We start from the raw sequence: 14,778 nt of genomic DNA, 5'->3' as shown, positions 1-14,778 counted from the left end.
ACTGATCAGCAGAATGATGGGCAGAATGACCGGTTGCTATGATGCGTACTGACCACCAGGGAGCAGATGCTCAACACAGGAGCTGCCCCCAGCGTCGGTGGCAGGGAGCAGGGCCGGCAAATGGGGGGCGCCAGGCCAGCCAAGGTGGGTGCCAGCGGAGGCCTCCCAATCGCCCCACCAGTCGCCCTGCAGATCAGCCCTGATCACTGGCCAGGCCTAGGGACCCACTCGTGCACGAATTTCATGCACCGGGCCTCTAGTAAATGAAATAAGATGACCAGAGAGGTAAGCAGGTGACCTGTTTTCTGCTCAATGACAGCACAGTGAACAGATGAAGGAACACACTGGTGCCAATGACCAAGGGTCACCTCCTTGATGGATACTGAAAGCCTATCGACAGGGCCACAATAAGCAGGAACTACAGAAACTATCAGGGAGTTCCATGATATGCATGTAATACATTTATATTTTCTTTTTTGTGCTATGTTTTATTGTACTTTGCTTTCTTGCATTTTACAGATGTATATTTTACAAATTGAATACTAGACCCGCCACCAGCAAAAGAATTACTAGTACGACTGGCTTTATTGAGATACTAGCTTTATTGCGATGATCTGGAAGCAAACCTGCGATATCTCTAAGGTATGCCTGTACAATATAAACTTCATTCTGAAAGACACACTAATGCTGTCGCGACTGGAATCAAAGGCAAGCTGCTCAGAAAAGAGCTATCTGCTCTCCTTCTGCTTCTTGGCTAGAGCCATCCCAGGCTCTTTAAAAGCACAGGGCAAGTCAGAGATGAGACAGGGTGGTGGGGGTGCACACTGTGCCACAGACAGCAAACCAGTCCTCTGCTGCCTTGGTGACATCAGTGGATCGTAAGACACGCAGGAACTTCAAAACGTGATTCACCTCAAGTAATCCTTTTACACTTTTTTATAAGTAATAATACCTGCTACACACACAATTTTTACAAAGTACAAATATATTCAGAAGAAGAAAAATCTGTAATTCCATCCCCTAAAGATAATCATTGTTTATATATTTTTTAAATTTTTTATTTCTTTCTTTTTGGAGAGAGACCGGGAGAGAGAGAGAAACATCGATTTGTTGCTCCAGTTGTTCTGTTTATGCATTCATTGGTGATTCCTGTGTGTGCCCTGACTAGGGATTGACCCTGCAACCTGAGCGTTTAAGGACAATGTTCTAGCCAACTGAACTACCTAGCTAGGGCCCACTGTTTACATTTTTAAATGTTCTTTAATCTTTTCCTGGGCATTTGCATTTTCTACATTGCTGATACCAGTTCATTAACCAGAAGATCATCCAGTACCCCACAGTGCTATAAGTATGGCTGTCACTGATCTAAGAATTGTTACATGATACCAGTGTGTCACTGAATATCTAGTTCCTCTGAAAAACAGAGATGCTTATACTGAAAATTAACTAACAGCTCAGTTTCATTCTACATATACATTCCTCTATATTCTTGTTTCACCATAAAAAGTCCTTAATCCATGGAATTAATTTCTCTAACTTAGAGAAAAATGAGGTCTAAAATAAAACTTCCTCAGATAAACAGAATGGCCTTCAAAATTAACTGTCTTTACAGACTTGGCCGGTGCTCCCACCGTGCAAATACTGTTCTAACTTGAACCACCTTGCAGTTCCTGTGACGCAAACATTTACTAAGTGTCTGCTACACGCCAGCACCATCACTGTGAAAGAACAAAGGAGATGGAACACGACCCCAGCCTTCTGGAGCCTCCAATCTAGAAGGGAGGACAGATATACACAGAGATAACTATAGTCAAGGCAGAATGTGATCTGTGAAACAGGGACACAAAAGATAAAAGAAAATGGGAGAAAGATTAATTTTATAAGTAAACATTTATGCCATTGACTTTTTAAAAAAGACTTTTTAAACTGATTTCCAGAGAGAGAAGAAAGGGGGAGAGAGAGAGAGAAACATCAAACGGCCACCTCCTGCATTACCCCCGCACCCCCAAGGATCAAGCCCACAACCCAGGCATGTGTCCTGACCGGGAATCGAACCGGCAACCTCTCAGTACATGGGACGATGCCCAACCAATTAAGCTGCACCGGCCAGGGTATGCCACTGACTTTTAAAATGATAATCATCTAAATATGATACAGTCTGATAAGGAAATGCCTTAATATGGGGAAAAACAGTGGGCACTCAAGCACTTGTCAATTAGCTGTCTGATTTTAAATACACATGCTGTAATAAATCGGCTGTCATATTTTCCCATTTATTTTTTCCTAATGGGAATTAACCTTGTAACCCATCTGTTTTCTGAATTCTACCAAAACATGGATCTCACTTACCTGTCACAGTGAGAACTGCCTCTTGAACTACTCTGTCCTGATTCATGTTGTGCATCCAAAAGAATCTTCTCCATGTCTCCATTGTGGATAGAGGATGAGGAAGGAACGTGCTCCAGTCCCCCATTTTTCCCATTGCCATTATCATTACCATTGCTGCTGTCCATGGGTAACTCCACCCAGGAACCTGTTGGACAAGTCAGATAACTTAAATTAAGCAAAGCTGAACTGAAATCTGTCATGTGCACACAGATGTGAATATGCTGAATTCAGATAAGAAGTCTTATTTGCCTCAAACCAAACGCAAAACATATTCTGAGACAGCTAAACAAGGAGCAATAAAAGTTTAGAAATCTATATAGTTTTGTTCTTGAAGCAGCTCATGCAATCAACCAAATTAGAAAAGTTGACCTCTAAAACTAGTAAATGTGTCCTTCAGCCAATTTTCTTTCTGGTGAAAGCTGTTTATATACAATAAACACTACTGGAAATTTTTAGGTTGCTTTTTTAAAAAATAGCTACTTTATATCTAGACAGGCTATTTACCTTTAATATTTTAGTTTACATCTTTTCCATAGTCTACCTCAGCTATTTAGTTGTATCCTCTCCACAAATAACATCAATATATGACAGTTTCATAAAGACCATCTAGTAAATAAGTTAACAACTATGTCCTAATTAGCACAAACAATTGAGAAGCTCCTAGAGAAGCAACTTAAATGCAATCATAAAAGTCTCAACTTGTGTACAGATCTGGAGCACAAAATTAATGCAGCTAGCTCTAACTAAATCAGGCGATAGTGCTAACAAAATGTGAAAAAAAGCTGTACCTCTATCCCACAAATTAGTTTCTTTTTTCCTTTATATCTCATACCTTCTATTCTTTCTCCTTTATGCACTAAACATACCTTGTAAGAACTTGTCTCTTCTCTCTTCTCTTGCACGAGTTACTACCTTCTAGATTTTTCATTAAGCCTCATTGGTTTGGGGGGAGAAATAACTGTTCATCTGCTACAGGCAACACTGAAGTTTTCTCAGGGGAACAGTTGAAGGGGGCGGAGCCACAGAAAAGGGGATATACGTGGCCTTGGTAATGTAGATAGGCCTAAAAAATATTTCTTGGCTTAATCAGTTTGCTGAACACATTAAGGTGTTTTAATTTTAACAAGAATTGACAACAGTAGCCAATAAGCTAACTTCACAAAAAAAGAGATAGTAATGTATTTTTTCTTCTGTAATTTCCATTCCTTACAATAAATTTTGTTTTGGAAATCGTCACCTCGCAGGTTGATGGGGCCATTGCTTTAAACTCCCAGCAAAAGCATTAGAGAGAGTTCTGTGGCTAAACAGTATTCTATCAGCAAATCAGAATAATCACCCAAATAAGGTTCAAACCCTAAAGGCACTCTAAATGAGGTGAGGACTATTCCAGATCTAGAAGTGCACTCAACATCATCCTGATGTGAAGGGAAAGCTCAAAGGCATACCTGATTAGAAATATGACTCCACCCCTTACTATCTACTAGTATCTGACTGTCTGACCTTAAATTTCCTCATCTGTAAAACAGAGATGATAATAACACAGTATCTACCTCCCAGGGCTACTGTGATGATGAAATATAGAAACACTAGACGCCCGATGCACAAAATTCATGCAAGAGTAGGCCTTCCTTCCCCCAGCTGCCGGCACCGGCTTCCCTCTGGCACCCGGGACCCAGGCTTCCCTCGCAGCCCCAGCTTCGTCCAGAAGGTCGTCCGGTATAATTAGCATATTACACTTTTATTATTATAGACTAGAGACCCAGTACACAAAATTCGTGCATGGGGGGGGGGTGTCCCCTCAGCCCAGCCTGCACCCTCTCCAATCCGGGACATCCCTCTCACGATGTGGGACTACTGGCTCCTAACTACTCATCTGCCTGCCTGCCTGATCACCCCCAACTGCTGCCCCTGCCAGCCTGATCACCCCTAACTGCTTCTGCCTGCCAGCCTGATTGCCCCTAACTGCCCCCCCTTGCCAGCCTGTTCGCTCCCAACTGCCCCCCCCCCCACCAGCCTGGTCGCCCCCAACTGCCTCCCAGCTGGCCTGGTCGCCCCCAACTGCTCCCCCTGCCAGACTGGTCATCCCACACAGCCTGCTGTTCAGTCGTTTGGCCGTCCCTCACTAACCCCCCTGCCGGCCTTGTCGCTCCATGCAGCCTGCTGTTCGGTCATCAGTCTGGTTGTGACAGCCCCTGGCTTTTTATATATTAGGACTAGAGGCCCGGTGCACAAAAATTTGTGCACTCGGTGGGGAGAGGAGGTCCCTCAGCCCGTCCTGTGACCTCTCACAGTCTGGGACCCCTCAGGAGATAATGACCTGCTGGCTTAGGCCTGCTCCCAGGTGGCAGAGGGCAGGCCCAATCCCTAGGTGCAGCCCCTGGTCGGGCTCAGAGCAGAGCCGATTGGGGAGTTGGGGCGCTGCCCCCTGTCATGCACAGAGCAGGGTGAATCGGGAGGTTGCGATGCCACCCCTAGTCACGCTCAGGGCACAGCTGATTGGGGGGTTGGGGCACTGCCCCGTCACACTCAAGGCAGGGTCGATCGGGAAGTTGCGGCGCCACCCCCTGTCACGCACAGAACAGGGCCAATCAGGGGGGTTGGGGCTCTGTACCCTGTCACACATAGAGCAGGGTCGATCAGGGGGTAGAGGAGCTCCCCCCGTCACTCACAGAGTAGGGCCAATAGGGGAGTTGGGGCACTGCCCCCTGTCACACACAGAGCAGGGCGGATCAGGGGGTTGGGGCGCTGCCCCCTGTCATGCACAGAGCAGGGCCCATCAGGGGGGTTGGGGCTCCATACCCTGTCACACACAGAGCAGGGCCCATCAGGGGGTTGAGGAGCTCCCCCCTGTCACGCACAGAGCAGGGCCCATCAGGGGGTTGGGGAGCTCCCCCCTGTCACTCACAGAGCAGGGCCCATCAGGGGGTTGGGGAGCTCCCCCCTATCAGGCACAGAGCAGGGCTGATCAGGGGGTTGGGGCACCTTCCCCTGTTACGAACAGAGCAGGGCGGATAGGGAGGTTGTGGCCCCGCCCCCTGTCATACACAGAGCTGCAGGGCGATCAGGGGGTTGGGGAGCTCCCCCCTATCAGGCACAGAGCAGGGCTGATCAGGGGGTTGGGGCGCCACACCCTGTCACACACAGAGCCGCAGGGTGATCAGGGGGTTTGGGCGCTGCCCCCTGTCACACTGATCCCGGTGCCGGGAGGCCTCGCGGCTCCGCTGATCCCGCTGCCTGGAGGCATATTACCCTTTTACTATATAGAATAGAGGCCTGGTGCACGGGTGGGGGCTGGCTGGTTTGCCCTGAAGGGTGTCCTGGATCAGGGTGGGGGTCCCCACTGCGGTGCCTGGCCAGTCTGGCTGAGGGGCTGAGGGCCGTTTTCAGGCTGGCAGGTGACTGAAGCTCCGAACCGCTCCTTTTTTTCTTTTTTTTCTTTTTTTATTCTGGGCCAGTTTTAGCTCTGAAGCCTCTGAAAGCAGGTTTCTGGCCTTTGTTTACCTTCTGTATTTGATACAATGTTGCGGTCCAGCTGGCTGAAGCCCAGCTGACTAAAGCAGGTTTCTGGGGTTTTGTTTAGCTTCTATATTTGCTACATATTTGCTTAGAGCTGCAGCTGAGAGGCCAGCAAGTCAGGTGGGGAACGTTGGAGTCTGCCGTCACTGGAGCAAGCAAGCCTCCCTGTTCGCTTCAGTGCATGGCTGCCGGCCGCCATCTTGGCTGGCAGTTAATTTGCATATCGCCCTGATTAGCCAATGGGAAGGGTAGCGGATGTACAGCTAATTACCATGTTTCTCTTTTATTAGATAGGATAGGTAAAGTGTCCACTAAACAGTAGCTGCTCAGTTACACACTAGTTAAAAGAGTTTATATTTGTCCCTAGGCTGGTAGCTCAGTCATCCCTATACACCAAGATTATGGGTTCGATCCTAGTTAGGGCACATACAAGAATCAACCATTGAATGCATAAATAAGTGGAACAACATATCAATGTTTCTCTCTCTCTATCTGAAATCAATAAAGAAGAGTTTACACTTGTAAATTACTTAGAACAGTGTTTGCTAAATAAAAAAGAAGTGATCTTGCCCTAACTGGTTTGGCTCAGTGGATGGAGCGTTGGCCTGTGGACTGAGGGGTCCCAGGTTCGATTCCGGTCAAGGGCATGTACCTTGGTTGCAGGCACATCCCCAGTAGGGGGTGTGCAGGAGGCAGCTGATCGATGTTTCTTTCTCATTGATGTTTCTAACTCCATCCCTCTCCCTTCCTCTCTGTAAAAAATCAATAAAATATATATTAAAAAAAAAAGTGATCTTTTCCTTCCTTTCCCTCTGAGGCAGTCCCAGGGTTGTCATGGTTCCATAATTATTACTAATTCTTTGGGACTATATTGCCAAGCAACACAGTTACATGGCGTCTCCATGGTCTTATTCTATGTGTGCATAAAAATGTACACAGACTAGATAGAACTCAACATGGGTTAACAAATTCAACTAGCAAAGCTAAGGCAGATTTAACAATGAATATTTAACTAAATATTTAACTAAATATTTGGAATGCCTCTGGAGTTAAGAAATATGCCAAATGCATCACTAAATTTAGAATTCGGCAAAATATTTTAACTGGAAAGAGAGGCAGAGAAAGAGAGAGGTATATGATAAACTGTTGGTTGTTTTTTGTGTTGTTATTTTTCTGCTTTCACTGTTTCTGGGATTTTCAAACTTATTTTAGAACCAGTTCTTGTACAGAATCCCAATGTGTACAATTAACAAAAACAAATAAAAGGCCGGAGCTGCTCTGGCAGAGGCAAAACTAAATAACCAGGAGTTCCAGATGGGTCTCTGTGGAAGCCAGGTTCCCCAAAATACAATTAATGTTCATTTGAAGTAGCTGATCAAAGAGAAAAAAGGGTGTAACAATATCAGGTTTTCTGGACCTTACTTTTTTGAAGGATTTCCACACCAATATCTAAATTCTACTTCCTATATTGAAAATATGTAAGCAATCATAATCTAGGAACTTGGGGAGACATACCTAGAAGAACTTAGTAAAAGTAATCTCTCTAATTGCCTTAACACTCAGCATAACTGAAAGCATTTCTACTTAAGGAAGACAATATTTCCTTGACATATATTAATATAGTGGTTAAGAGCACAGACTGAAGCCAGACTCCAACTCTATCACTTACTAGTACACTTGCCAGTTTTCTCATCTGTAAAACAGGGATAATAATTGTATCTACCTCATAATATCATTAGGGGGATGAAATTAATAAAAGACATTAAAAAATAGGAAAGGTTACCGGTACGTATTAAGTGTTAAGTAATATTATAATTATACTTATCTTTTAAAAAATATTTATTACAAAATGTTTCTTGAAAATGCAAACATCAGTACATAAAGTAAAAATTAATACCTCTCATCCCAATCTCACATCCCTATCCCAAAGGAAACCAGTTTTAAAACATTCCTATGTAAACTTCCCAGAATTTTATATATGGAATCATACTATGCATATTTTTTCTGAAAGTAGCATTTGCTACCTAACAACTTGCTGAATGTCTTTCAATGTCAATGTATATTACCCTTATTTCATTCTTTTAAAACAACTGCTTTACATCCCCATCATAAAAGATACACCATACTTCCTCTAAAATGGCAATGGTCAACCATTACCCCAAAGTATTGTTCCCAACCCGGCCCTGAGAGGGCTGAGGGGACTGGGGGACTCTGGAGGCAGGCCACGCAGAGCGACCGGGCCCCACCTGGGAGCGGGCCCAGCCTTGCCACACGCCTGCTGCCCCAGTGGGGCTGAGGGGACTGGGCACCACCATCTTGTGGCTGTGGGTGCCACCACCTTTGAGGGTGAGGCAGTCAATTAGCATATTCCCTCCTTATTGGCTGTGGGCACCGCCATCTTTGCGACGGCGTGAGGGTCAATTAGCAGATTCCCTCTTTATTAGATAGGACTAGTAGGTAATGGAGGTACATGGAGGGTAATCTGGCAATATATATTAAGGGCCTTAAAATGGTAGATGATCTTTAACTCAATAATTCTCTTCCAGAAATATCATCTATGGAAAAAAAAATCAGTACTGCCGAGAAAGTTATGCACACAGATATTCATTAAGAGGCTACATATCAGCTTCATCATTTGAGAAAAATGGGGAAAAAGCAAATTTATCTTTCTCTACAGATGAACTACACATCTTTTTCTCATCATCTGGTTCATTTCTGATTTACAGCTCAGAATTTCTTCATGTTCTAACTCTACCAATCCTCACTAAGTCCCTTTTTACCTAGAAAGGAAACAAGGCAAGATATGAGGACTGTGCTGTCCAAGCAATAGAAAGCAGAAAAAAATCTGAGTGAATTCTCTTCCTAATAATCTTTAAACTTAAAAACTGCAGGCTGTTACATTAAAAGCCTATTTACAAATTGAAAACTGTTCTCTTATGCCAGATTGTACATATACATAATAGAATGAATTTTTTCTATTTTAAGTTCTTGAGAATGGCTAAGAAATTCAGAGAAGCATGCTTCTACATTCTCTAATACAGTACACCATGAAGGCTGGTCCAGTTATTGTGATTACATTCACAACTGTATGCTGTATATACTCTTTATAGTTTTACTAGTGGCCTGCTGCACAAATTCGTGCACATCGAAAGGAAATTAATTAGAAGAAATATATTAATACTATAGGCCCAGTACACGAAATTCATGCATGGGTAGGGTACCTAAGCCTGGCCGGCGATCAGGGCCAATCGGAGCCTTCTGGCTGCTGGCAGGAGCCTTCCTTCCCCGGCTGCAAGCTGGGGCCTTCCTTCCCTGGCTGCTGGCTGGGGCCTTCCTTCGTTCCGTGCCACCCCCCCAGTGGTGAGCACATATCATAGCAAGTGACTGAACTCCCGATCAAACTCCCAAGGGGATACTTTGCATATTAGCCTTTTATATATATACTAGAGGCCCGGTGCACGAAATTCGTGCACTGGGGGGTGGGGTCCCTCAGCCCAGCCTGCCCCTTCTCACAGTCCGGGAGCCCTCAGGGGATGTCCTACTGACGGCTTAGGCCCGCTCCCTGTGGGCCTAAGCCGCAGTCTGGTTACGGAGGCTTGGAGCAGGCGCCCCGTGAGTATGTGTGTGTGTCCACTGGGGGCCTGCCCCCAGCTGCGTCAGAGGCTCGGAGCAGGCGCCCCGTGTGTGTGTGTGTCCGCTGGGGGCCTGCCCCCAGTCGCGCTGCGGAGGCTTGGAGCAGGCGCCCCTCTGTGTTGTTCTCTCAGTTTCCAGGCCACGCCTGCGTGTTGTTCTCTTGGGCTTGGGGCCGCACCCGGCCCCTCCTCCTGAGCTGATCGTGACCGTTACAAAGTCCCGACCTCATTTGCATATTACATCTTTATTTTTATATTAGAGGCCCAGTGCACGAATTCGTGCATGGGTGGGGTCCCTAGGCCTGGCCGGCTATCGGCCGATCAGGGCTGGCTGGAGAGAGGGACTGCAAAAGGTTGGCCAGCTGCGGGAGGTTGGCTATGGGATGGGAGCACACTGACCACCAGAGGGCAGCTCCTGCAGAAGCGTCTGTCCCTTGGTGGTCAGTGCACGTCATAGCGGCTGGTCAACTGTTCATTCGGTTGACTGGTCGTAACAGTCACTTATATATATATATATATATATAGATATAGGTATATGGATATATAGATATAGACTAGAGGCCTGGTGCATGAAAATTCATGCACTGGGGGGGGTGGGGTCCCTCAGCCCGGCCTAGCCACTCTCACAGTCCGGGAGCCCTCAGGGGTGGGAAACAACCAGGCGATCAGGAGAAGGCGACGCCCCATCACACCTCTGCTGCTGCCACTGCTGGCAGCGCAAGCCTCAGCCAGCCCTGGTTACCTAAGCCTCGGGTGGCCCTGGGCAGCTGGACAGCCGCCATCCGAGGCTTGCCTACCCCTCGGGCCGGCCCTGGAGGGCTGAGGGGACTGGGGGACTCTGGAGGCAGGCACGCAGAGCGACCGGGCCCACCTGGGAGCAGGCCCAGCCTTGCCACACGCCTGCTGCCCCAGTGGGGCTGAGGGGACTGGGCACCACCATCTTGTGGCTGTGGGCGCCACCACCTTTGAGGGTGAGGCAGTCAATTAGCATATTCCCTCCTTATTGGCTGTGGGCACCGCCATCTTTGCGACGGCGTGAGGGTCAATTAGCAGATTCCCTCTTTATTAGATAGGACTAGTAGGTCACTATTCACCCTTTCTCTATAATAGAAATGTCAACCAAATTCACGATCGACAAAGACAGATCGAAACACACGTGTGCGACTGGTACCAGCGAGAGCTTTGTATGTCTCACTCCTGTGCAAGTCAACTTAGCCTTTTACAGTTATAGAATAAACTTGCTTAATTAGACCTGCTTTCTGATTTAGCTAAGCTTTTTCCAGCCCAGTGAAGCACCCCAACTTCTCTTTCAGGTAATTGTCAGCAACACAGCAGTAAATATCAACACGAAGCAGATTATTATTGTAGATCACACAGGGAGAACAAAGGGTTAAATATTTAACTGCAGCAGTGTTTGACTATATTCTGTGCAGTGAGAAAACCTGAAGTCATTTTCAAGGTCCACCATTTCTAACTTCTTTTCAGTCGGGTCAAGTTTCTAAGCTTTCTAAATCTCTTTTCCGGCTAATGCAAAGAAAATAGGATTCCACTGAGTCTCCTATCTACCCACTCCAGGACTTCTGTGAGGATCAAATGAGATGAGGCATGGGAAAACGCTTCACATACATTTGGGGGTCTCAGCAGCGTCGGCTGAGATTTGGTGGGGTGTCGCTCCGGGGTGGTGGTGGCACCTGTAATCCCCTTGGGGGAAGCTGAGTGTTGCTTTGTGGGCGCCAGGTCCACAGTGCCATTTCTCTGTAAATGGCCAGTGCATGTCACGGCAGCTCCTGCGTTGAGCGTCTTCCCCCTGGTGGTTGGTGCGCGTCATAGCTACCGGTCAGATGGACACTTAGCATATTAGCCTTTTATATATAATCACCAGTTCAATCCTCAAGCAAGAGAGAAGTGGAAGAGTTAGGGGTGAGGGAGAGGAGAGAGAAGGAAGAAGAGTACTATTTCTAAATTTTCCCTCAAGTTTTCAAGACTCCACTCTGACCCTAAACAGGGGCGACCCATTTCATTACGTCTTATCCTCTTTCCTTAAAGCCTTTATTTTATTTCAAGTACCTGATGCTAGAATTCAGATCATGAATAATCACTGATATCCTTATGAAACAGAAAGTCATTAACTAGTATGTAAGGAGGTACTTACACACTAGTTACTTTTGTATTCAAAACAGTATTATGAGGCAGTGAAGTTTCACAAAGCTTTCTTGCAATGCTGGGGAAGCAAGAACATTATGGCTAAAAATGTTTAAAAAGAAAAAAAAAGGGGGGGGCTGTACTTCCTACATTAAACAATAAGAATTATACTGCTATCTCGAGTTTCCTTTTTTAAAAAAAAATATCTTTGATTTCAGAGAGGAAGGGAGAAGGAAAAAGCGATAGAAACATCAATGATGAGAGAGAACCACCGATCAGCTGCCTCCTGCACGCCCCCTACTGGGGACCGAGCCCACAACCCAGGCACGTGCCCCTGACCAGAATTGAACCCGGGACCCTTCAGTCCACAGGCTGATTCTCTATCCACTGAGCCAAACCGGCCAGGGCTCGATTTTCCTTTTATTACCTCCTGATTTTTATGACATAAATGCCCTATACAAATATTCTTAAGTAACTTAGTAGTTTTCTTAAGAATAAAACTAACAACTGGAAATGGGAAAAGAATCTTTTAACTTTGAAAGCCGTTCAGATATTTGTCCACTAATATGGTGGTAAACTAAAAAATATATATCAGAGAAATGTTTCATTATTTCAAATCCTATATAATAAAAGTGTAGTATGCAAATTGTCCCCTCGACGGGGAGTTGTCCTGGAGTTCGACCAGGGGTGGGGCCAGCCAGGGGAAGGGAGGGAGGCCCCCCGCCGGCAGCCACTAGGGACCCTACCAGTGCACTGGGCCTCTGGTATTTCAATAATTTGCTATTAAAACTCTGCTTTGACCCCCTGAACTAAAGATAAAATCCCAAGCAAGAGATAATCTGTACCATGAGTTCATCTCCTGTTTTTCATAGTTGTGCAACTTTACCCGACAAAGAACTTCAACTTATCAGCGATTTGGATAGTACATATTAGATCCCTGGATAAGTTGCTTTGCCCAGTGCCCAAAAATCATTTGAAGGATTCAATAAGGCTTCTTGTTTTGCTCCGTTCAGTACTGTATAATGAGCTAAAAAACAGAGTAAAAGGCAAGAGGGGAGTAATTAAATATGGCACTGCCTAAAAGCTGTTCAGTAATTTAAAAGCTCACCCTACCCCAAATAAAATGCTTTCTACCTAGCAGCTTTCCCAATGCAACATTCTGATATCATACACAGGCGGAGTGTTCTTCCATTTCTTCACAGCTAACATAAACGTAGCAGCAACTGCTTGGCCAACGTCATCAAATATCTCATAGGTCTGTCCGACACAGAGATAAACAATCACATATTGCTCAACCCCTTTTTTTAAATTTTTATTTTTGTTAAATAGTCAAAGGAAAATTACAATTCCTTTGCTTCCTGTGAAATCATGTACACATACTAGCCAAATAGCTAATAAAGGCATTATAGGAAAACAGAGTACAACTAAGAAACAGACACTAAAAAGAGACAAGATGGTCAGGTCACCTCCGTACATTATATTAGATGGAATAACATACTGAGAGAATAAGAAGCACACCATCTGGGCCACTGAAAAGAAGTGTCCTGAAACCAGCACTAGATGGGATGAAAGTAAACACTTCAGCTCTAGGCCCTAGCCGGGTGTGAACTGGAACAACACACTGCTCTAGACGGATTTCTTTCCTAGTAAATAACAGTGACAGTCATCTCTAAAGGTTCCTCTCACATTTAGTAAAGTATATGATTGTTAACTCCTATACTGTAAACCTGGAACTAATACAAAATAATATTAAATGTAAACTGTAATTGAAAAATAAAACTTTAGGAGTTGGGTGGGGAGAGATTAACCAAAGAACTTATATGCATCCATGGACACAGACAATAGTGTGATGAAGGGGTCTGGGGGGGGGGGGGCGCAAAGAGGGAGTTAGAGGGAGTTAGTGGGGGGGAACTGTAATCATCTGTAATACTTTCAACAATAAAGATAAAAAATAAAGAAAAGAAAAATTTAAAAATAAAACCTCTTCCCATTCTAAAATCCCATGCTTCTAAGAGTATGCTAAACACGGGTAAATAATTTTAAAATGCATATTAATATGTAAAGCAAATAACACTTATAGACTCTTAAATTAATACTAATTTACTGTAGGGAATGATGTATGTCTTATATTCCAGACCATAAGACAGTTAAACGTTTTTAAAAGTCAACATTTAAGGAATTTATCCACAAAAAGATGAAGCAGCAGCAATAAGCAATGAAAACATCTTAAAATACTCAACTTCTCTCCCCATCTTGGGAGGACAGGAACTCTCTTCCCTAAAATAATTTTCAGGCCACACGGGTACACCGCCCTCTTATGAAAGATACTGCAGTGCTTTCAAATGTCATTCGAGCATCCAAATGATTTCTAAACCATTTCGTCGGGCATATCCTAACTGTCCCGACCGCCTCTTTTACGAAAGGAATTACAGGAAGATTAGGCAAAACCTCCCAAGACCCCGAGCTTTACAGGCACCCGGGAATCGCCCAGGACCAGATGTCTGAGCGCCACAATGTCCTGAGAAGCGACTGTCGCCGGTCGCAATTCAATCTGCCATGAACTTTCAACCGCCCTGTGTGCCAATCTGTTTTTAACCGTTTCTGAAAATCCATTGCCCCAGACTCCGTGATGTGTGCAATCCTGTATGGTTCAAGGGGGTGTTTGTTCATAAACAGCTTTATAGGCCACACAACCCTATCGTTAAAAAAATACGTATCACTTGAGCAACTCTGAAACATCTAAAAAAAAAAAAAAAAGTAGCATAGCTTCCTCCCCCCGCAACGTGATACAAGTAACCACTAAATTACTAAATGATTTTCCTAACCAGCCTGTGGTAACAAAGGAACGCAACCGGAGGCTCACGTTCCCAGCCCCGGACGCAGGCGGCCCAGCGAGGCTGTCCCCCAGCGAGGCTCCCCGGGGCTAGGTGCCATCCACGGATTTCCACCGACCGGCGGCCCGCCCCCGCCCCCGCCGCGACCCGCGTCCATCCCCACGCGTCCCCGTTGTTGGATCGGTACAACAAAAATATCTTATTATGTAGGTAGTGGGTGAGTCAGTATCTCTATTATGAATATTCATTAGTTTTATATCAAATAT

General features: G+C 45.3%; 1 protein-coding gene across 3 annotated transcripts in view; it reads right to left on the bottom strand.

Annotated features, from left to right (window-relative positions):
- The window catches only part of BNIP3L (BCL2 interacting protein 3 like), a 30,023-nt gene that overhangs the window by 14,794 nt on the left and 451 nt on the right, over positions 1-14,778 (bottom strand). For all 3 annotated transcript variants that reach the window (XM_023759106.1, XM_023759107.1, XM_006095025.3), the window contains exon 2: positions 2,350-2,533. In XM_023759106.1, the coding sequence (XP_023614874.1) occupies positions 2,350-2,533 (184 nt within the window). The remainder of the gene's footprint in view (positions 1-2,349; positions 2,534-14,778) is intronic.

This window comes from Myotis lucifugus, unplaced genomic scaffold, assembly GCF_000147115.1.
Source record: "Myotis lucifugus unplaced genomic scaffold, Myoluc2.0 scaffold_148, whole genome shotgun sequence".
Taxonomy (NCBI): Eukaryota; Metazoa; Chordata; class Mammalia; order Chiroptera; family Vespertilionidae; genus Myotis; species Myotis lucifugus.
This window is presented reverse-complemented; position numbering and strand designations above follow the sequence as displayed.